The 24,063-nt window shown below is 27.6% G+C and overlaps 3 protein-coding genes across 5 annotated transcripts; all 3 read right to left on the bottom strand.

Moving 5' to 3' along the window:
- Positions 1–225: 225 nt before the first annotated feature.
- LOC111316644 (uncharacterized) lies at positions 226–3,243 on the bottom strand. 2 transcript variants are annotated; one of them, XR_016333380.1, is made up of 2 exons: positions 2,167–3,243; positions 226–576 (listed from the first exon to the last, which is right to left on the bottom strand). XR_016333380.1 is itself a non-coding variant. In XM_022918686.2 (2 exons), exon 1 carries the CDS (start codon positions 2,799–2,801, stop codon positions 2,250–2,252), a length of 552 nt encoding a protein of 183 aa, XP_022774421.1. In that variant the 5' UTR covers positions 2,802–3,243; the 3' UTR covers positions 226–576; positions 2,225–2,249. The 2 variants fall into 2 exon arrangements, 1 of the variants encoding a protein (XP_022774421.1); XM_022918686.2 differs by having other exon boundaries at positions 2,225–3,243.
- A 1,839-nt stretch (positions 3,244–5,082) lies between these two features.
- LOC111315948 (alpha-dioxygenase PIOX) lies at positions 5,083–10,819 on the bottom strand. The gene is made up of 10 exons (XM_022917969.2): positions 10,606–10,819; positions 10,173–10,436; positions 7,645–7,794; positions 7,412–7,545; positions 6,997–7,210; positions 6,777–6,922; positions 6,434–6,661; positions 5,930–6,132; positions 5,597–5,840; positions 5,083–5,490 (listed from the first exon to the last, which is right to left on the bottom strand). Exons 1-10 carry the CDS (start codon positions 10,717–10,719, stop codon positions 5,265–5,267), a joined length of 1,923 nt encoding a protein of 640 aa, XP_022773704.2. The 5' UTR covers positions 10,720–10,819; the 3' UTR covers positions 5,083–5,264.
- A 5,912-nt stretch (positions 10,820–16,731) lies between these two features.
- LOC111315947 (WAT1-related protein At5g40240-like) lies at positions 16,732–19,499 on the bottom strand. 2 transcript variants are annotated; one of them, XM_022917967.2, is made up of 7 exons: positions 19,130–19,496; positions 18,961–19,026; positions 18,733–18,846; positions 18,078–18,321; positions 17,842–18,000; positions 17,377–17,525; positions 16,732–17,254 (listed from the first exon to the last, which is right to left on the bottom strand). In XM_022917967.2, exons 1-7 carry the CDS (start codon positions 19,318–19,320, stop codon positions 17,092–17,094), a joined length of 1,086 nt encoding a protein of 361 aa, XP_022773702.2. In that variant the 5' UTR covers positions 19,321–19,496; the 3' UTR covers positions 16,732–17,091. The 2 variants fall into 2 exon arrangements, with proteins under 2 accessions (XP_022773702.2, XP_022773703.2); XM_022917968.2 differs by lacking the exon at positions 18,961–19,026 and having other exon boundaries at positions 19,130–19,499.
- Between the last annotated feature and the right edge of the window lie 4,564 nt (positions 19,500–24,063).

Genomic DNA, 24,063 nt, shown 5'->3' with positions numbered 1-24,063 from the left:
GCTCTCCATGGGACCCAACAAGAAGTGGGAAAAGAAAATTCGGAATTTGAAATACTGTCAAGAACACGTATGATCATTCATGATGGAGTGGATTTCTTGTTAAAATCTCCAGGTAGCTGGAAACTGGAAACGATAGTACCAATGACAAATTCTCTGGCAACTCATGTGCAAACATTGTGGAACATTATTTATTCCAGAATCATAAAGACAAGACAGGCAAGGGAGTTGAAAATGATGATAACAGAAACCCACAAAAACAAAAGACAAGTCAAGGTGATTCTCATCCAAGATGATGTGGGAAAAGAATCAATTTTACACCTACATTCAAGGAGAGCTAACGAATTGTTTTATCAATGTGGAAATGCAAAACATAACTAATCAATACCAAAATCTTGCAATGAAAGAAGGGTATTTGCTAAATGTTAAGAGGGGTGAACAGTAATTGAGGAATAACTCTTTTCTTTTTTTGGATGGAAAGTAAATGTGAAAGGCTTGATTCTCTGGCCCATGAACGCTCCACAATGGAGTGGAACTACAATCTCTGTAAATCAGACAGTCTGGTTCAACAAATGGTATCTGTATACAGCAAGGAAGATAGTAAATTGGCTGCTTGCTTTTTAATTATAGCCATCCAATCAAACACAGCAAATCATTTGTAAGACTTATAGTTTTGACAAAAGGAATACGTTCAGCTCATGCTTTCATTAAAAGTGTGGTTTTTACGTATGTGAGCATGGAAATCCTGCTTTTAAGAAAAAGGTTGAGACTCCCACACAATGTCTATAGCAAGTTGAATCACTTTGTAAGTGGCTTCACACAATTGGAATACATTTCATTAAAAGTGTGTTAGTCGCAGCAGTCAAGTAATAGATGCATGGTACAGGATCCTGCATCAGAGTGCCACATCATGTCAGGTAGCATGTATGTAGCCAACTAGCCATACCATAACTACTCTACCCAGAAGTTAAATTCCACTCTAAACTAAATTTAATAAACACTGAACAAGATTACAAAGTCCTGCGTTAAATCTTGTAGGAAAAGATCCTATCATTGCATACCCTAGTTATTATCTTCAATTAGGCATTATCTTCTTTGCTTGGCCATTGTTGGCAAACACCATTTATGAATTGTGATGACATAGACTGATGAACCACTAACATTTATGAATGCAAAATGGTATTTACCAATTTCATAGAGAAGTAATATAGATGTGGTCAATATTCTAAAGGTCAGAATTCTAAACTAAGCCGCAGAAAGCAGTACACCTTATGCAAGCTGATCAAATCACCCATTTATAATATTAAACAACAAAACAGAAAACTCTTAAGCAACCCAAGCTAATTAAGCAGGAAAGTTTATCAAATTTGCTTAGCATGAAAGTAATCAAGAAGATCATATTGACAAACACGTCAAATTAAGCATTTCCAAGAAATACAACGCAAAGACCAAATAAGTCAGGGAAAAAAGTATAGAAAATGGTAACTCTGAACAAAATCTCATGCTAATATGCTAGTAGAAATAAAGAACATAACTAGGTTTGTGAAAAAAGAAAACTGCTAAGTAGAACACAGGATTACTTTTAATGATATGGTTAAATAATTTAGCATTCAGTTGCCACAGTAAAACCACCACCATTTTATCAGATGGTAAGTAAAATAACCAAATTCCATTTGCTTATTTAAGGAAGTCAAAACTAACATAGAAGAGATTAGCTGTAATGGTAGCAACTAAAAAGCTACACAGACAGAAAACTTGGCAATCTGCTCTTTATAACTTCCAAAATCCAAACCAAGGTAGCAGATTCATAAAGGGTTTGAACCAATCTAATATATTATCTCCCATCCAATAAAGAATTCGTTCATGTCATGATAAAACATATCCTCTTCAAAGTTAGAAGCCATACTAACATACAAGAGATTAGATGCAACATTAACAACTAAAAAGTCATTACATTAATGAGATTCTTTACAATTTCCACAATTCAATTGATCCATTTTTATCCCCATTCAATAGAGAATCTAGTTTTGTAATGCTAAACCACACTCTCAACAAAAAATGCAGGCAAGAAAAAGATATGATAAACAAGTAAACTTCAAACTGACCTGTTAAACAACATATTAAATTGCAACGAAGAATCCATCATTCATTACTAATTATAAAACTTACATTAGCAACACATCGTGTAAACACATTTTTGGAACTGTAACAAGAAGCAAAAACTAACACTGTCACAATGACCCCTCCGAATCTCATGCCTCTATGGTATTCCCGAGTCCAAATGAGAAATGTTCACGAACAGGTGAAAACTCCACCAATCCAATATCCATTGCATATCCACAAACAGGCAACTTCAACTCTCTCAGCACACAAAAAGCCTCAGCCATTCTTGTTTTTGGCACTTCCTGAGCTACAGCACAATAAGGAATCCAAGCGTCAGCTTTAAACTCTTCTCCAATTTCAAACCCCTCCTTTTTAACTGCCTCACATAACTGAGCCTGGAACTGTAGGAAGGCCATTGTTGGGGCTGGTGCAAGAAAAAGAACGTTTTTTTCATTTGGGAAAGTCCCAATTGAAGAAAAAGATAAAGCTAAAGGTTCTTGCTTTGAAGCAAAGGACTTTACAACAGATTCAAGCTTGGCAGGGTCAAGAAAAGGGCTTGAAAATAGAGTTATGTGAGGCCTTGACTCAATTTCAATTAACTGAGTGCTGATTTGACGGCGAGCCAACACATTCCAAGCTTTCAGGACTTGGTTTTCGAGTGCTGGATCAAAGTAAAGCTCAATTGAAATGCCTTGTGACATTGAAACTTTGATGAAAACAAAAGCAACCCAAATTTTAAAACGGAGATCTAATAGTAGCCAGGTGATTAAATTTGAAATTTGAAAAAGAATTGGAAGTGACCCAGAAAGCGGAAAATTTCAAAACCCTAGAAAGAATATGGGAAATCAAAGACACCCAGATTAGATTTGATGTTGTAAAGGGCCAAGAAGAACAAATGTGAAAAAAGAAAGGATTTTTACGGTTTTCTCAAAGAGACAGATAATAAAGAGGGGAACTTTTGTCTGTGGATTTTGGAGAGAGGTCTGATTTTCTTTGGCAATTTCACAGTCAAAATTAAAAGAGTTTAAAGGAAAAACAAAAAATTAGAAGGTATTAGTGATTTTCTATTTTTCTTGTTGCATTTGAATAATTTTTAAAATCCTTTTTGGGGTTATACCAAACACTTAATTATAAGTTGTAAGTTTGGAAGATTTTTCTTTTTAAAATTTGGAAAAGGAAAGTATCAACCAAGTTTGGTACTTTATATAAAGCTTCCATTTTGATTTATTTTACCAATAATAATAAATAAATAGATCTTATTTTAATTGTTAAATTAATATTTAATGTATTGTTAGTATAAAATTTTAATTTCATAAGTGATATTAAAAGATTGATATATATTTTTTTATTTTTAATTAAATTATATATTTTTTAAAATATATTATAAGAGATATGTATTATCTTTTTAATCTCACTTAGTATAAAAATTTCATATTTGATAATTTTTTTTAATTGTTTATATAAATGAGTTCACAATAAGAGAATTTTAAATATTAAAATTTTTATTTTAAATTGGTTAAATGTCATATTTTAAATATATTTAAATAAATTAATTGAATTAAATCTTGATTACATATTATTCAAAAAAAAAAAAAGAAAAAACAAATTTTAAATGGTGCTATAATTTGGTTGTTTAGTAGTAGTATTTAAATTTAAATAACATAGTTTATTTATATTTCCTAGAAGTGTTGATAGGCAAATTGGTAATATCAAATATATACAAAATAATTAAAAATATATACTAGCATTTATAATAAAAAAAAAACATTATATAATATTAGTGGCATATTACATATATTATACTATTAATATTAACACTACATATTCACAAAATCCCTTTTTTTTTTTGTCTATATTTTTTTATGTCAAAAAATTATGTCTTTTTTTAATATTTAATATTTTTATTTTTTGTATTTTAAAATTATATTTAAAATTTTTTTTTTACTTTTTGACATTAAAAATTATAAAACTTTAATTTCATGAAAATTTTTAAATTTTAATATTAAATATGTTAAAATCAAAATTTTTTTCTTAATTTCCATGAAAGTCAATATTGACAAACATTTTGGGAGGAAAAGAGTTTAATTTATTGTGAGTTCATGAAGGAAGGATGAGTAATTCAAGTTTATAACATTTTTCATATAGGGTAATTTTATGTGTAACTTGACTTGGGAATTTAACTCATGATGTTTTTTCCATATCAAATTCCCAAATGCATTACTTCTTATGTCAGTTTCTCTTACATGTAACAAGACAGAATTAAATATGATCTAATTTTTCTGTTATATCTTTGACTTTATATTTGATGTCTTTTGTATTAAAATGTATATATCTCTACAACTTTGGAATTTAAGTTTAATCAAAGTTTTATCAGCTTAAATTTTATTTTCTTTTTAGATACATTTGGCTTAAAAATTTAAGAATTGAAATATTATTTCTTTAGACTTTGCGGTTTAGTTTAATTGATTTATATAATTATTTTTAAAAAATAATATTTAATAATTTTAAAATTTAAATCTAAATACCAATAATTTTTTTATCCTCCAATTATGATTTTTTTAAAAAAATAATACAATAATCTAGTCCATAGATAGATTTGGATGGTTTATATATATATATATATATATATATATATATATAATAGGTTGCCATCTGATGATAAAAAAAAATTATAAGTAATAAATTTAAATTTTAAAATATATTAAATATTATATTTTAAGATTATTTATACTAATTAATTAAAATAAATAGATTAATATGGCTTGCTTTCACCACTGAGGATCTTCGAATCTCTAATATAGTAGCACTATGAAAAGCTGCAGGTCCAGGCCTTCCATGGGCTAAATCCAGAGGCCAGGAAATCAAATCTTTGGGATTGATTCAAGTGAAATTTATGAAATGATAAAATGTATCAAATTTTGCACACTTCATCTATTGATAAATTTTTTAATTTATTAATTTTGATTTTCGATTTTAATTTTGATTTATTAATTTTTAATAAAAATTTTCATATACTTTACTTATGAAATTGATACATACTATGCCAAAACAAAAGGACGAAAAACAAACAATATTTTTGTAAATCATAACATGGAGATTAAGCTGATGTCTTACATTAAGCACAACATTGTAAGTTTTTGTTTTATAGTAACTGAGAATTAATTTCAAGAGGGAAATCGAAGATAGAGAGGGATAAGATTGTGAGCATTCGGAGGTGAGTCCCAAACAGAGAATGCACTTGTTGAATTCATCCATTTCTTTGTAATTTCGGGGTAATGCCGATCTAACACATCTCTCAGGCTTTCTGTTGTTTTCACCCATTCAAATCCTTCCTTTGTATATGTCTCCTCGTTGAAATTGCTGGTAAAGAACCTGTCTGCCTCTAGCCTCCTGCACCACCCCATCCAAATAGATTAAAAAAACTCATTATTTTGCCTGAATTTTACTATCCTTAAATTCAAGCTTAATTTAAGTTTTTTATGATGCTCTGGGTTACCTGGTTGCCATGAGAAGGAATATGATAAAAGCTGTCTCACTAATGGCAAACCCCTTGATCTTCTTCTCTGCCATGAGTCCAACTTGTAAGTCCAGCTCTTCTACATCATCATCATAAACTTCCCTAAGACTTTGAATCTCTTCTTCATTATCTGTCAGATCTTCCCATTTAGAGATTGGTATCAAGAATAAAGCCCTTCGAAATTGATTGTACCTAGCAATTTTTCTCTCTCTGTCCCTGTAAACTGCATGATCAAAGCACAAATTAATGAACATCAGATCACTTGTTGTTCAACACCTCAACTACAAAACAAGTTGGTAGAGCAGCGGTTACTTTCAAGAGCTGCCATGTCCACATGATCAGGCCTGTCTTTGCCATGAATATCTTGTGGTATAAGATCCCGCAGCCATTCTGGGTAGTTCCAAAGCTTTAGTTGGCCACAAGCTTGATGCCCCATTGAAACTATTTGTTGAGTGAATCCAATTTCTGATAAAGTCTTTTCTCCTTTCTGGCCTATCAAATTAGCCATTGAAATTCTGCATTTTCAATTACAAGAAACAAAATTAATCAGGCTATATATATATATATATATATATATATTTATTAACAAAATAAACTTTGTTCATTGAACCGGACTTAAAAAGTGATATCTGGCAGTTCGAAATTTAAATCTCAACATCTGCTTTCCTTAACCTCAAGCTGCAGCCTCATTTGTAAAAAAAAGATAAATAAATAAAACAGGAAGGTAATGTGTTATTGATGTGTTCTTTTTACCGGACACGCGCTTTGAGTTCATTCGTATTGTGTTAAATATACATATCATGTAGCTAGGCATACTTCTCAGTTAGTGGTGGAGATTTGTTGGGTCCTGGTGCAGCTTTGATGTCCCTAAGGCAAAGGTAATCAGGTAGAAGCGAGTGCATTCGATAGACACTAACGAACTCTTCAGTCAATGAATATGGTACACCATGATTAACTGGCTTCTTGAGACCTACCAGACCTCCCAAGAAGACTCCCCCAACATGCCCAAATTTGTCCTTGAATTTCTTACCCAACAGACCATACCTACGATAAGTTGAGGAAATTGTCAAAATCCGTAGTTTTTACATGTAAAGCTCAATCCGGGGCTATAATTGCATCATTAAAAAGGTTCTTTTTGCTCATACTAGAGGTTTATTACCAGTTGCCGCGCATTCCTGCAAGCAACATATCAGTTTTCAGGAGCTCCACAGTCCAATCAATGGTATGGATCTTTGCAATCACAGCGGAAGTCACCAGTCTTCCAATGCGGTATAAATGTTCGTCATCAAAATCTGGATGTTCCTCCTAAAACATTACAAAGTCAAAGTATTTAAATCAAGTGAACAAGTAATCAGATAAAAGATATGTGCAAGGAATACCTTGATGGCATCACAAACTGCATTGTGCTCTTTCATGAAGAGAGCCTGCAATGTGGAGACACCAGCCCAACTGTTCCGAATATCTCCTGACAATGCAATCCCATCCTGGTCATGAAGAAGAAGACCATCTTCTGAGATCTTGAGCTTCCCATCTTTAAAGGTCCTTATTTTTTGCATCCTTTCGGCGTTGACACCATATATAGCACTTCCATCCCTACAAGTCCACAAATCATATGAACACATGCTAGAAACAGTACAAGATCAATAATTTTCAACATAACAATCAATCTGAATCAATGTTTGCGAAGTTAAATGATTCTCCTGTCAAAATGATGACATATACACGTTCTTATAAGATGGCGAACACGACCATTGTAGTCACAATTTAGTCCATCATCCTACTTATAATTCTTACCACCAAGGTGTACGAATGTTTTTTGTCCCATATTTTATCTCACAAAAGCCAGTTGGAAACTCCTTTGTCTTGTAGAACTTGAAAGAGTTAAGGGGACATTTATCAGCAACAGCTCTAGGTGCAATTAACTCTATCTGCAATAATTTTGTTCAAAGAAATTTTAATGCATTATTGTAACTACCTCCTTAGATGCAAGGATTCAAAGATTTTATCTATTAAAAAAAAAAAAGGACCTGGTTGGTATCCTCCAAGTGGTCTACCCAGTCATGAATCATAAACTGAATCCAGGAAGCTGCTATAATGTTTAACTGCTTTCCAGTATCTTCATATTTTCTTCGTGCTAGAAGTTTTGTGGCAACAACCATTGGATCTGGTCTCAACAACTGCATTCACAAGTTTTATATATAGTTCCTTTTAAAGCGTTTTGCTTTAATTGAAGGCATTGGAAAACAATTTCGAATTTTAATGCACCATGCACAAATGGAATGGAAATTACTTTGAGTTTGATCAAGTCCTCTTTTCAAATTGATTATTTAGAGAAACATAGTATATTTAAAATGGTTTCAAGTGATGAACATATCATGCATGCAATTAATAATTAATATGATATATCATATATTTTGGGGAAGTAATTAAATAGATCATAAGATATAAAGAAGGTCAATTTGTCACATATGAATGTTGAATTTTTTTTATACAAAGAAAGCTATAATTTAGGCATAAGAGAAAAGATTAAAGGTATAAGGAATACTAAATGTCACCTCTTAAAGGTAGCTACATAAAATTCATAAATAAATGAGGGTAAGCTTTGTGTTGGTAAATGTTGGATTTTGTCATCACTATATTTTGATTTCATTGAATTTGCCACTATATTTTTATTTTTTGCAAAATTTGACAAAACTAACCGAAATAGATTCCATTAATATATTTAAAATTAGTTTTCAATAAAACAAAAAAATATGATGAGTGAATATTTACCATGTAGCAAAACTGTACATGTTAAGTCCCACGCTAGAAGAAGTTATCACCACAAGAAAACGTTACTTTAGCGACGGAACAATTAGTGACGAAACTTTTTCATCGTTAATAATTAATTTTTATGACGGAATAGCGACATAGGTTTCATAGGCGTTTTGGCAACTGAAAATAGAGGAAATAATGACTGAAAGGAGTTCTTTCAGTAAATCCGTTGATAAATTTCCACGCCAAAGAAACAGAAGTGGCACCAATATTATTGGTTGTTTTAATGACAAAATTTCGTCGTTAATTTCATAAATACTAGCAAATTAATGACGGAAATTTTCCATCGCCATTAGACAAAATTAAAAAATAATTTTTAATGTTTTTTATAAATTAAAAAATTCAAATAAGTTTTTATAAGGTTTTAGTGATGAAATTTTTAGCAACAAAAAAAAAACTAAAATTTAAGTTTAACTACGAAATTCCCTCGCTAAATCCTTGATGTTTAAAATTTTCATCCAGTCCTCCTCTCCCTCTTTTCCTTTTTCCCACTTCTCTCATCTCCCTCTCCCCACCCGTGACTCCTCTGCCCTATTGCTGAAATCCACCCACCCTGTCTGCCGCCTAGTCTAGCCGACCATCAGCAGCAAGCCAACGGTCAGCCATGCCTGATCCACACCTGAACTGATCATTAGCCAAAAATTCTCTAAATCGAACCAAGCTAAACCCTCAATTTTGACCGATTTCTGATTTCCCGCTATTGATTCTTCAATTTCTCCAGCCCCAAAATTCTTCTCTTATCTTCACCTTACCCTTTGACATAAAAATTTTATTGATAAATTATCTTTTTTTCTTTACAATTTAGGGTTTTGTTTCTTAATTTTGTTATTTTTTACATTTTTGTTATTTTGAGTGTCATATAATTTAAGAAATTGTTTTAGGTGTTATTACATATTTTAAGTATTTTTCTAGATTTTATTTATTGTTTATATTTTTAATTAATAATTTAATTCATTTTTGTAAGGTTTAGGAGTTTGTTACCTATTGAACAACACTCTAGTAATTTCTTTTACTACTAAATTTTAATTTATTTCAATTATTGAATAATTATGATTTAAGGTTAGTAATTTGTGAATTTTTGTTGAATTTTTTAAATTTATATGATTATTATGGAATTTTGAAAATTTTAATTTATTGTTGAATTTGTATTTGTGGATTTGTGGAATTATAGTCGTTGTGAATTTATGAAATTATTGCAAAAATTGGGAAATTGTGAGTTTTTGGGAAATTGTAGAGCTTGTGAATTTATGAATTTATTGTAGAATTTAGGTATTTTATGGAAATTGTGTTTATATGATTATTGTGGAAATTTAGAAAATTTTAATTTATTGTTGAATTCGTAAATTTTATGGAAATTGTGAATTTATGAAATTATTACCAAATTTGAGAAATTATTATGAAAATTGAAAAATTGTTGAGTTTAATGAAATTATTTATGAAATTTAAGAAATTATATTTAATTTAATTTAATTAGGTTATATAATAATTATATGCTTATGAACTTTTTGAAATTCAATGAAAATAGATAAAGACAGAAGTTGGATTTATAGAAGTTGAATTTTGTCATCACTGTATTTTGATTTTATTCAATTTGCCACTATATTTATATATTTTTTGCAATTTTCATCAAAATTAACAGAAATAGATTCCATTAATACCATAAAAATGGGTTAAACTTTGATCAAATGTGTTATTTTATTTGTATGGTTTGAGCAATAGGGTAGATGGATTAATTTGCTACCTTTTGTCTCTGATCAACAGATAGCATGTTCCTGCCAAAGAAGCTACCTAGGCTGCCTGCTTCTTCATTTAAGGGATCATTGTATGTTCCATCACTTGTTCTGTATTGATACTTTCCAGGATTAAATCCAACTTCGGATGGAGATTGTCCTACATTCAACAAGTTGTACTTCTGGTGAAGGTGTCGTCGAGTAGCCAGATAAATCAGCCCTAGGAATACTGGTAAGCGATGCCATATGGCCAGCTTATCAACTGAGTGCACAATCTGCTCATGAACACGGAATTAAATAGTTATCCTCAAAGCTTAAAATGTCTAGAAATGAAATATTAAGTTGAATAATTGGACGACTTGAAAAAGAAAATGATTCGATAGAAGTTGAATCAGATTCCAGTTAAAAAAAAATAGATTCAAGTTTAAGAGAAGCGAATTTTACTAGGAAGAGGAAAGCATCGACAATAGTCATCTTGGAGACAACTTCATGAAAATCTCCTTGGATGAAATGATGCAATAGCCTATTCCGAAGGGTATTCCTGATGAATCCCAACATTTTTGTTTCTGTTCCCTGCAGGTTTACAAACTTATGGGAAAAAAATAGTACCCAAGCATGCCTATTTATATTGGTGGTGTAGCCAAAAAAATACTATTGCTATACAGACTTAGAACAAATTAATTAATACGTATATATATACGTATATATGTATGTATAAAACAAGTAAGCAGATTTCTTGTGCCAATTTTTTGTCTGATATGTGCAAAAAAATAGAGCCAAAAGATTATTGTGAACAACTTTGATTGCGTTGAAAGTGAACTACTGAGACATAAATGATCGATATCGATGTTGATGACACTCCAAAAATATTGATAGGGTTTTACGGCTCGCGTACGCCATAGATATCAATTTAATGATAGTACACTTTCATTTGCGAAACTAAGGATAAAGGTATACCTTCAACCACTATGTTTATCAAAGAATATATAAATAAATAAATAAATATATATATATCAAAGAATGAAATATATGATAATAAAATGATAGTGATAGAAAAATATATACAAATAGTTAATTTTGTGGTTTCATGTTGAAATTTTATTACGTGGGAATTATATTTGGCTCAATTTTATGTTAAATTTGTATAATTATATTTTAGTTCATTAATTAATATGTTTGTTTGATTTAATTCACTGATTTCTTATATATACTATTTGATTGTGATTTCTTAGATATATAGAAGAAAAAAATTTTCTTATATAAAAGCCAATTGATTTAAGACAATTTTGGCCATAGCATTTGTACTAACATAAACATTCCCTGTTGCTAGCAAAAATATTTTTAAAGAGAAAACGATCATATAAGGTATACAATTGATAAAATATTAAAATTTTAATTTTAATGACTAAAATTCAATCCTTTGAATTTTTAATATAAAAAAAATTAAGTTCAAATATCTCATCTTCAAATCTAAACATAGATTTAATTAGTTTTTTTTATTTTTTTTAATGTAACCTAAAATATATGTATCATCCTACTAACTTGATTTATGTAATTTAAAATTTATACTAATAACGTATCAAATATTAACTAATAAAAAAAAAAACTATAGCATATAGTCTAATACATCAAAAAAGAAACTAATGAAAAAATTAAAAAAAATTAAATGACATCTACAAGTGATAAAATTTACACTTAAAACTTGAAATGTCATAATCTATAAGTCTGTATAAACTTATCACTAAATACAATAAAAAGAGTTATCACCAATATTTTTTATTTAAGTATAATTGACCACTTAATTGAATCTATCTTCATTTTAAAAAGAAATCTCAAACTTAATTCAGGTTCATTTAAAAAGTAAATTTTGGTCTAAAAAATTAAAATTGGGTTCGAAAATGTTTATATGCGATGAAAGTTTTAACATCCTCATAATGCTCATTTAAAGAATGGTACTAGTTGATTTCATGTTATCTAAGCCTTAAAACATATTTATAATTTTATTAAATAAATTTAATATTAAAAATTAATATTAAAATTACTCTAATAATTTAATAGTAGATTAAGAAAATTTTCTCATTTCAAGAATAATCATGGAGACTGTTTTGGTTTGCTGTGTTTTTGTGTTTGTTTTGAATTCTCTAGGTTTAGTGAGTTGGTATAGCTTTGCAGAGTTAGTGTGTGCCATATTGTTATTGGTGAGCAATTTAGGCTAGCAGTTGTGGGTGTTTGTTGAAATTGTTTGTCGGTTTTTGGCTTCTTGAATACTGGATTTGTTTTCTTGGTTCACTCTGTGGATTATTGTCAATTGATGGTTAGTTGTTAGATCTTGGCAACTAGCTGCTAGGGGTTTGGTCTAGGATTCAAAGATGGTAACTGTGGCTACCGAGGCCGAATTATTTCTGAATGATGGCAATTTTAAGTTGCAAATAGGTGATTAATGGGTTTGGTGCATGGTGGTTCGGGTGCTGAGCATCAAAAAATGGTGTGGCTGTTCCAACTACTAGATTGGTGATAGGTGGTAACAGGGAGGTTAGTTCAAGCTTGGGTATGTGAATGAAGATTCAGGTGACATTGAGCTAGGCCAAGATGAATGAGATCATGGTTCTGGCAGTAAAGATGGAAGTTTGGCTACTAAATTTTGGCAACAAAGTGGCATTGGTGATACAATTCTTTTGTGACTATTGAAGCTGTCTGTTATTGGATAACTGGAGTAGTGGTTGGTTTGTGACTAATGGTGATAAGAGAAGGTGGTTTTTTGCTTGTTTGCTTTCTCTATCCTTGTTCTCCCCCTTTATTGTGTGCTTAATAAAGAATCAATCTCTTCTAATAAAGATCACGACTTTATCTAGGGTTTATCACCAAAAATTTATCCGTTCAAACTTAAAAAATGACTTTATCACCAAAAGATTTATCATTAAAAATTTATCAATTCAATTTCAAAAATGACTTTATCACCGAAAAAATTATCAATAAATGAATAAAAAATAAATTCATACAATCGAAATATGGTCGAAAGAAAAAATCTCTACTTGATAGGGCTTCTTCCTATACCTATGAATTCCATTGTACCCAGATATGATACATTGGAAGAATCTTTTTGGTCTTCCGATATCAATAGGTTGGTTGTTTCCCTTTTGTCTCTTCAAAAAGGAAAAAAGATCTCTGAGAGCTGTTTCCTGGATCCGAAAGAGAGTACTTGGGTTCTCCCAATAACTAAAAAATGTATCATGCTTGAATCTAATTGGGGTTCGCGGTGGTGGAAGAACTGGATTGAAAAAAAGAGGGATTATAATTGAAAGATATCTAATGAAACCTCATTGAAATTTGAAAGATATCAAATATATGGAGTTTGATAACAAAACATTAATATGATATGAAAAAAATTTATATAAAAGTGATTGATTTAAAATTTTAATATTATTTATATATGAGTTTAATAAAATAAAAATAATATATTTTATATTTTTATATTGATACATATATAAAATATAATATTTATTTTAATATTTTATACAAATCACCATGTCTACTTTTCACGTATTACTTTCCATAAAGAACGTGGGGATAAGGGAGAGGTCATCTGCCACAAATAAATATGTGTTGGAGTATTGATAGAAAATCCCTTAGCTGCCTTTTTGTTCAAAGTTGGAATCCATCCCTATCAATAACCATCCAAGCAATTTATTAAGCACTGGTTTGGCAGTTGAAGATTGAACCGTTTGGCACTAATTAGAGTATTTTATTTATAGTTTTTTATATTATAAGTTTATAATTAGATTTAGTGATTCGTATACGTAAAATATTAAAATTTATTTATTTATATTATATTTTATATAAAAATTATGTGTAATAATTTTTATCGATATAAAAATAAAAAATATTTTTTTATTTTATTAAATTCATATATAATTATTATTAAAATTTTAAATCATATCACTTTAATATTTTTTTATATCATGTTAGTATTGTATTATCATATCATATTTTAAATTATCAGATTTATTTATAATTAATTAATCACAATAAAAAATATGTAAAGATTTACCTTTTTAAAATTTAGATCTTATAATTTTTTTTTGTGAATCTCATATAATGTTAAATTTTAATTAATTAATTAATTTTATTATAATAATTATTGATAATATATTTCTTTATTAAAAAGCAATAAAAAAATAAAGCAAAAGCAAAAGAGATCATGAATTAACGAATGCCTACGGACACTAGTTAATATTAATTAAAATATAATTTACATTTAATACACTACTTTCATCAAATTCAAAGAAAAATAATACATTAATTATAAATATTTTTCTTAAAATATTACCTTGACTAGCGTCTATTGGCACTGATTAACATTTTCTTTGATGGAATGCTTCATCCAGTTCTGTAAAAATATCATTTTTTTTTTTAATTTTATAACGAATGTCTTAAAATATTTATTTATGTTTTTTTTCTTTGAATTTTTTAATTTACTCTTAATCTTTTACTTTATAATCACATTATTAAAAAAAATATATTATGTATATAAATTCCTTTAAATCTGCGACTTCTAAATACAAATACCACCGAAATAAATAGTTATTTAATATCTTCTCCCAATATTGCAAATATTCATCAACACTGCATTTAACGTGGCATTCGTTAGCAACATTAATATTTACGAACTGAATGCGTTAGCAAAAGCTTTAAGATCACTAAAATTATTCCACAATCTGTCCCATCACCATTTCATTATCGGTCCTTACGTGCAAGAGTCTATTTTCTCAACTCTCCACCATTAATTTCTCACCAGAGTTCTTTAATGGACATTTAATTCATTCACATTCACATTTTTTGTTGATTTTATGGGGTGTCTTAGCTGGAAAAATCTAGAGAAAGGTTGAATGCCAAATGATTTGAATGTGCAATCAAAAAACATGATTAAAGAGTGTTGGAATTGATTAAAGAGTATCACCTTAATTATTAATTATTATTGTAATTAATACAAGAGTATTGCTAGTGCCCACAAAATAATTTTACACTTTTAAAGGTTAATTAATGTATTATTTATAGTAATAATATTTTTATATTAAATATAATAATTAATAATTTTATTTATGATTTTCACTGCATTAAGTGAGATATTACTTCATACAATAACCTTAAAAAAGTGCCGTTAAAGCACTCGTTAGCAAAATCCTTGGTATAGAAATAAAATTATAAAGGATTTTGATGCTAAGTGCCCTTATGTGCACTCTTTGATGTTAGTTAATAAACTATAGATTCGATTAAAGGGTGCTTGTAAGCACGATAATTAAAATATTATCGTCAGAAAGGGTTTTGCATTTAATTTATTGTTTTCATTAAATTCACGAAAAAATAATACATTAATTACATTATTATTTTTCTTAAGTAGCATCTTAATTGATTTGCATCACTAGATGCTAATAGAAATATAAATGATACATTAATATTCGTAAATTACTCGAGTTTTATTCGAATAAAATTTGAATTCGACTCAATTGTTATCGAGTATAATTCAAGCTCGAGTAGCTCGGCTTATTGATCGATACGAGTTTAAGTATTCTTATGCCTAACTCAAATTACTCGTGAGGTTAATTGAGTTTTTATATTTTAATTATTTTAATTAATAAAATATATTGGACTTGAGTTCGAATACAAATAATCGAGTTTTTTTTTAATATAAAAATAAATCTTATTTTTACATATTAATCGAACCAATTGAGTGAGCTTGAGTAGTTCGATTTCTATCTCAAATCGAGTTTGAGTTAAAACTCGATCGAATTCGAATCAAACTTCGAATCTTAAATTTGGAGTCAAACTCAAGCTCGAGTTTAATATTATATCAACTCGAGCTCAATTAATTACATCCTAAATGCTTATCAATAATTTTTTTTAGCAAAAAAGATTCTTTTTGCTGCATGATTGCAAATGTTCCAAACAATATGATCATGAGTTATTGATTTCTACAATCTCACCTACTAATATTAATGATTTTGTATATTATTTTTTTATATTAAAGTGCATTTAAGAGTAACATTAACAAATAGAATTTGATCTTAAAATCACTTAAGATTTAAAAAAAATAATGTTTATTATTAAAAAATTATACATTGATGAAAGGAAAATTTTTTTGACATTGTTGCAATAAACATTATTATTGTTTCATGCTTTTTTTATCTTTAAAATTAAACCTTTCTAGACCTAATAGGTGAAGGTGGAAAAATTAATGCAAACTCAAAAATTCATCTTAAAAATCTCAAGTTTCAATTTACCCAAACACAAATTAATAAAAAAAAATAAAAGATTCATACCCAAAAAAACTTACATAAAAATTAAAATAATTCAAAATTAATCTAAACCCGAAATAACTCAAATTTAAAAAGTTCAGATCAAAATTACTCAAATCCAAAATGATTGAATGGAATTTGCTTAGCACTACGAGTAATAGGCAATTGATTCATTTAGCATTGCCCTATGGTTTGAAAATTGGGCTACGAGGCCCACATATTAGTCCACTAAAAACCCAAATTGTAGGCCTAATTAAGTCTTCTGATAGTATTATACTTGTGAAATTGGGCTAAAAGGCCCATATGTTTGTCCATAAAAAGCCCCAATAATAGGCCCAATTTACAAATACAATACAGGACAAAAGCCAAAGCCCAACCCAATAGCTACCGGATATATTAGTCCATTGGAAGCCCAAATTCCAGGCTCAAAATCAACGGTTTTATTCTAAACTGGATGATCTTTTCTGATAATTACAACTACAGAGGATACATTTTCTCTGATCAAATCCAAATTCGGAAAAACTATTTTAAGGCTTTTGGTTTTTGTATATGTATTGGCATTCAACAAATTATTTGATGATTCAGGAAGCATTAATGGATCATTGAAGACTGCTACTGTTTTTCAATCCAATCTTTGCTACATATATTCTGCCTCTTGGCTTTGCAACAAAGGGACCTTACCATTGGATGAGGTCCCCAAGCTGGTTATGCCAGAGTCATCCTCAGGGCTTTCTTCTTCTTTGGCCTGTCCCCATATTACAGCATAAAATCCCATAGAAATGATAACTGCTCCAATAATACTGCAAAATCAAGCTTATCATTTGTGATCATGGAGGGAATGGCTGGCCAAAGTAAAACATTTGCTTTTCAAATGATTCTGCTTAAGACTGGTGAGATGAAAAAATATGGAGAATTTTTGTACCTTCCAATATGCAGAGAATCACCAAGGAATATGGCACTCATAAAAGCAGCAATGGCAATTGACAGTGGACTGAATATTGCAACGTAGACAGGCCCTTTCAAGTGAAGGGTCCATATGATCACAAGAGAGCTAAAGGATGAGAAAACACCCTAGATAGATGAAGAAACTCATATTTAGATAAGTCTGGCAATTTAAAATACAACACAATCACACAAAATGAAAACAATATGGAAAAAAAAAAAAGCCAAAGATGATATGGTTTAAAATTTTAACATAAACTATTATGAGTTTAACAAAAATAAAAAAATGTATTTTGTGTTTTCTATGTCACAATAACATGTAATTTTCGTGTAAAATAGGACTCGGATACACAAATTATCAATGTTATACATGACATGAATTGTCTACATTTGTATACTAGCAACTGTCTGCTCTTTAACTGTAGTTGAATCACTAAATTCTTACCGAGTACAGGACTGCAATAACTGCTATACTAGGCCCTAGCCTCCAAGAACTCAAGTCTGATTCTGCTATGAAGGAAACAGGTGCAGAGATAACGGCAGCACATAAGTTGTAAAAGAAGGCTACAATCAGCTCAGCTGGATACATCTCCAGGACCTGGATCTGGAAAATCTAACCTAATTAAAATTGAGCTTGTGGAAATTTCTAGGAGAGGAAAGGCATACCATACAATGCTTTACCTGAATAATGTACCAGAATGAAAAAAGTAGATAGGCAACAGCAAGTAACATCCCACCAATTACCCAATTCGATTGTGATGACTCCAAAGGCCATTCAAGTAAAACAGAAGATGATGTCCATGGTGGAGATGAAAAAACTTTGGGGCCCTTGTAGAGAACAACTAGTAATGCACCTGATATTGATGTTACGGTTCCCATGATTTTAGCTCGACTGGTTGAGCTTCTCAAGGCTACCCTTTCCAATCTTGGTAGTTACAGTATCCAAAGAATGGGAGAAAAACAAGACTCAGGACACTAGCTTTCAAATCACAATAAGTCTGAGATAAAACATTTGTAACTAACGCCCAATTTTGAAAGTATTTTTTATACCACTGTATATATCTGACCAGATCAATATCCTGCAAACACTCCTACATTCAAAGCTTAATCATAGCATAAAAATTGTGATTTTCCTCAATTAAGCACAACCACGGAAAATAAATTATAAAGATTTCTGCATGACACTAACTTCAGCTTTTGGTTTCTAATTCTCCACACATTTCTATAATTTATTTATACATACTTTATTTTTACATTTTTCTTTATTTAAGGCTATGCAAGGGAAAAAATGTAAATACATGGAGACATTGAAGAACTAGGAGAAGAAGGAAGAAACCTGTAAAGAATAGCAAGTATGAAGGTAAAAGCTGGGGTGAGATTGCCGAGTGCAGAAGCAAGAGTTGGGGAGCTATAGTCTATACCCTTGTATGCACATATTTGAGCTAAAAACCTGCCCCCAAAAGGAAAAACAATCTTAGTTTTTCAATTATCATCTTCTAATCTTTCCAAGAACCAACAAAAAAAGGAAAAAATTTACAGCTTAATCTGTACTGTACTTCAATACCCAAAAAGCCCAAGAAGGAAAATTTTAGAGACAAGATGGAACTTCATTGGGGGAAGCACTGGTCTACTGCATAGATCAGAATAAACAAAGATATGCATCATGTAAGTGCAAAATTCCAATGGAATTGGGAGGTCATATATATGAAAACTGGATGAATCTGAAGAAAAACCTGGAAAAGATGAAGGATAAAGGGAGGAGGAGAAGAGCTCCCATAGCATAAGAATAGGTGATAAAGATATAGTAGCTCATCCCCTTTAAAGTTGCTGCTTTGAATAAAATGTTTAGCCCTACATTTGTGCATTCTACTGCAACCATAGCTGTGAATGGCAGAACATCCTTGTAACAATAACTTGTTGCCATCTCTTCCTCTTCTCCTGTCTGCCTATCTGCCTATCTGCCTGTCTTTCCGTCTGTCTGTCACTGGTTTGTACCTCCAAAATCCTCTTTTATCACGTTTGGTGGGTAGTAATTGGCAGGTTTCCTGTCTCATTTATCTATTTCCAAAGTGATTTCTTTGTTTTAAATTGGGAAAATGCTCTTGACTATGGAGTTTTGTGTAATTGCATACTATTATACTGTGGACCAAAACTTTCAATATTTCATCATGATATTGATATATATACTTTTTTTTTTCTTCTTTTCAACTTATCATTTTTAAATTTTTTTATAAATATAAATAAATATATATTTATAAACGAAGTAGGAGGAGTACCAAATTTAATGGAAAACAAATCAGATTTTGCTTATCTTGAACCATGAATTTTTATAAAGAATGACTCCAAAGTTTTCTGCAATGGGTATTGTTGGAAAAGTCAAATAAATACCTAACCTCTCTCAATCACTCTGATGGTTGGTTTATATACATATGAAAAATTTTCAACTCCATGTACTCTGATTGGGATACCTATGGGAACTAGTTTTTGATGTAATTTTTATCTTTAAAATTTTATTTTTATAAATAATTTTTATATTATAATAATAATGATAAATATAAATAATTTAATTTCGATTTTGGTATAATATAAGTAAAATTTGATAACTTTTCATATAATTTTGATTTTGATAAATTTTAATAAAATTTTGATAACCTTTGATATAATTTTGATAACTTATGATATGATTTTAATAACTATTGATAAAATTTAGATAATCTGTTAATGTAATTTTAGTAATTAACCTTACAGTAACTTATGATATTCTTTTAGTAATTATTGATAAAATTTGTGTTATCATATATTTAATAATAGATTCTTATAGAAAAGTGTAGGTTTAGTTCTAGTACAAAATAATTTTCTTTTTCTATAATAACATTATTGTTTCAATCAAATTTAAAATTTTTTTTAACTAAATTTTTTATTGAATAGGTTTATGATAAGCTTATCCTAATCTCCTAAGTTGAAATTTCTAAGGTCATTTTTGCTAGTAACTAAGATTCAATTTTTGACAACTTTAAGTATAAAAAAAATTATCAATGATTGACAATTAATGTATCATTGATTTATTATTATATTGTCAGTTATTTACTACTAAGTTATCAATAATATACTATTAAACTATTAATGATTTACTACTAAATTACTGATGATTTATTACTAAATTACTGATAATTTTTAATAAAGTTATAATTGATTTACTATTAATTTATCAATGATTTGCTACAAAGTTATCAATGATTAACTAATTTACTAATAAATTATCATTCATTTACAACTAATTTATTAGTGATCTACTACTAAGTTACTAATAATTTATATCTAAATTATCAATGATTTATTATTATGTTATAATTGATTTATTACTTAATTTTTGATTATATACTACAAAATTATTACAGATTTATTATTAAATTAACCATGATGCATTATTAAATTATCACTAATTTATATTAAATTATCTATAATTTACTATTAAGTTATAGATGATTAACTACTATTAAATTATATTGATTTACTTTTAAATTTTTAATGATTAACAATTAAATTATCATTGATTTACTATTAAATTATTTATGAGTTACTACTAAGTTTATCAATTAATTACTACTAAACTGAAACTAATTTACTATTAAGTTATTACTAATTTACTATTAGGTTATCAATTATTAACATCTAAATTATCACTTATTTATTTATTAACCAATTATTGATTTACTAATATGTTATTATACATTTATAACTGTGAAATATAGAATTTCCAAAGTCTACTAATAATATATAAGATAATTTTCTTTTTATATGATAACATTATTGTTTTATTCAAATTTAAAATTTTTGCATTGATTTTTTTTATTGAATAAGTTCATGATAAGTTTATCATAACCGTCAAAATAAAAGTTTTGACTACGTTTTTACTAGTAATCAGAATTCAATCATTTGGCAACTTTAAGTATAAAAAGTTATCAATGATTAACAATTACATTATCAATTATTTACTATTAAGTTATCAATGATTTATTATTAAATTATCAATGATTTATTTTTAATTTATGAATGATTTGCCATTAAGTTATAAATGATATATCCTTAAGTTATTAGTGATTTCTTTTAAATTATTGGTGATTTATCATTAAATTATTTATGATTTATTATAAATTTATAACTAATTTACTATTAATTTACTGATGATTCACTAAAAAGTTATCAATGATTAACTAATTTATTATTAAATTATCACTGATTTACAACTAAATTATTAGTACTTTACTATACGTTATTAATAATTTACTACTAAATTATTAATTTACTACTAAATTATCAATGATTTACTCTTATATTTTTATATATTTACTATTATGTTATAGTTAATTTACTCCTTATTATTATTGATTTACAATTAAATTATTTATGATTCACTATCGAGTTATTCTTTACTTATATTAAATTATGTATAATTTATTATTATATTATCACTAATTAACTATTATGTTATCGATGGTTTATTACTACGTTATATTAATTTACTTTTATGTTTTCAATGATTTACTACTAAATTATCAATTTTTTACTACTAATTTATCATTTACTTACTACTAAGTTTTTATGATTTATTATTATCAATTAATTACTATTAAACTTAAACTGATTTACTATTAAATTATTATTAAGTTATCATTAACTTATTATTAAGTTATCAACAATTAACTACTAAATTATTAATTTTTTTTGTTAAGTTATCCTTAATATAATACTATAATATTATGCATTTATAACTAAATTATAATTGATTCATCATTAAGGTATTATGTATATATTATGTTCTAGTTTAAAATGACTTGAAACACATAAGTAAATACTCTTAATTTATCATACGTAGTTTAACATGTAATAATAAGTTAAAATCATAACTTTTTATACTAATGCAAGTATTAAAATTAAATTAAATAACTATATAATATATATTAAGTTAATATTTCTAAGATATTCTTCAAAATTTTCAATTCATGATAAAATAATACATTTTAAGATAAGTTTTATTGATAATTTGATTGAATTATTAGTATCTATATTTCATACATGTTATTGAAGTACAATTGCATGTAAAAGATTGAAAATTTTGTAATATTATGCCACCAATGGAAATAATAAACTTTGCCTTATATTTCTATTTTTAAGTATACAATTTTGGGTAAAAATTTTGTTATATATATGATAAAAGTAATGAGAACTAATTTACTAAATAAAATTTATAAAAATAAAACAAACAACAATTTTAAAATATTAAATTCATATAATTACCTTCCTGTTCTTCATAAAAAAAAATTTCTACTAAATAAAAAGATGGTATATTTTTAATATTACTTTATTTTTATTACTATCATACAAAATAACTTTTTTAATATTTTGATATCAATCAACGTTTCTATTTAGAAAGAATAAAAAATATTTTGCATTGTCTATAAAAAATTTCTTCTAATAAATAAAAGGGTTATATATATTTTTAAATGTTTCTTCATTCTTATTACCATAATTAAAATTGGATTTTTTTTATATTTTAATGTCAATTAACTTCTTCATTTTGAAATAGTAAAGACTATCATAAGGAGTCATAACATTTCAAATAATATTTAATTCTATGTTGTCTTCATGAATGAGTTTGAACTATAATATGATTTTTTTCAAATGAAATGTTTAAATTATTTCCTTTAACCTATATAGCTAACTTGATTAACAAATGAACGATTATAAACTCGTTGATCTAGATTAATATTTTTATAAAATGAATTTTAAAATTCTAAAAGAGAAAAAATCTTTAATCTTTGCAAAACTTGGACATAAAAAATTTCTTTTAAAATTATCATTAGTATCTCCATCACTTTTATACTTAAATTTTTATTGTGTTATATTCTTATTCTATTTTAAAATTTATTATTTGTGTCATAAAAGTATAGTTAAAATAATATAAATTAACCAATTCAAACTTGAAACAATTCAAAACTCAAATTGAGTATAAATAAATTTTTTACTTATTTTAAATTTTAATTTAATTAAAAATAATGCACATAATAATAAAAATGAATTAACTTAACTCAATTTCAATTGATTTTAAAAAATCAATAACTTAATAGTTATTTAAAAACTGAAATGATTGAATATAACAAAAATTCGAATTGAAATAGTAATTTAATCAAAATCCAATATTAGTTATACAAATTCGATAACAATTTAAAAGTTCTTTATTTAAGCTTTTTCCTTCATCTTTAATGTTTAATTATTTATTGTATTTGTGGTTGAATTAGTTAATTAATTTTAAAGGTATTTCTAAAGTGAAATTATAATTTTAAGTAACTGAGTATAATTCTTTTTATTTGAATTTAGAACAATTTGAATCAAACTTTTTAAACAAAAAGAACCATGTATTAATTATTAAATTAAATTTGCTCAAGTATATAAATGAATAATTAAGTACACTATGAATAAAAGTAAATAAAAAAACTTGACTTAACCTAATTAGTTGGTCATCCTAAGTCTAAAATTCAACTCAAAGTTATAAAAAATTAAAATTCAAAATGATTAAACTCTTAAATACACATTTCAATAAAGATTTATCTAATGAATTTTGCTAATAAATGCTATTAAATCACTTTTAAGTTTAGTTAAATTATAA

This window comes from Durio zibethinus, chromosome 24 (assembly GCF_047325235.1).
Source record: "Durio zibethinus cultivar Kanyao isolate XHJ-2024 chromosome 24, ASM4732523v1, whole genome shotgun sequence".
NCBI lineage: Eukaryota > Viridiplantae > Streptophyta > Magnoliopsida > Malvales > Malvaceae > Durio > Durio zibethinus.
This window is presented reverse-complemented; position numbering and strand designations above follow the sequence as displayed.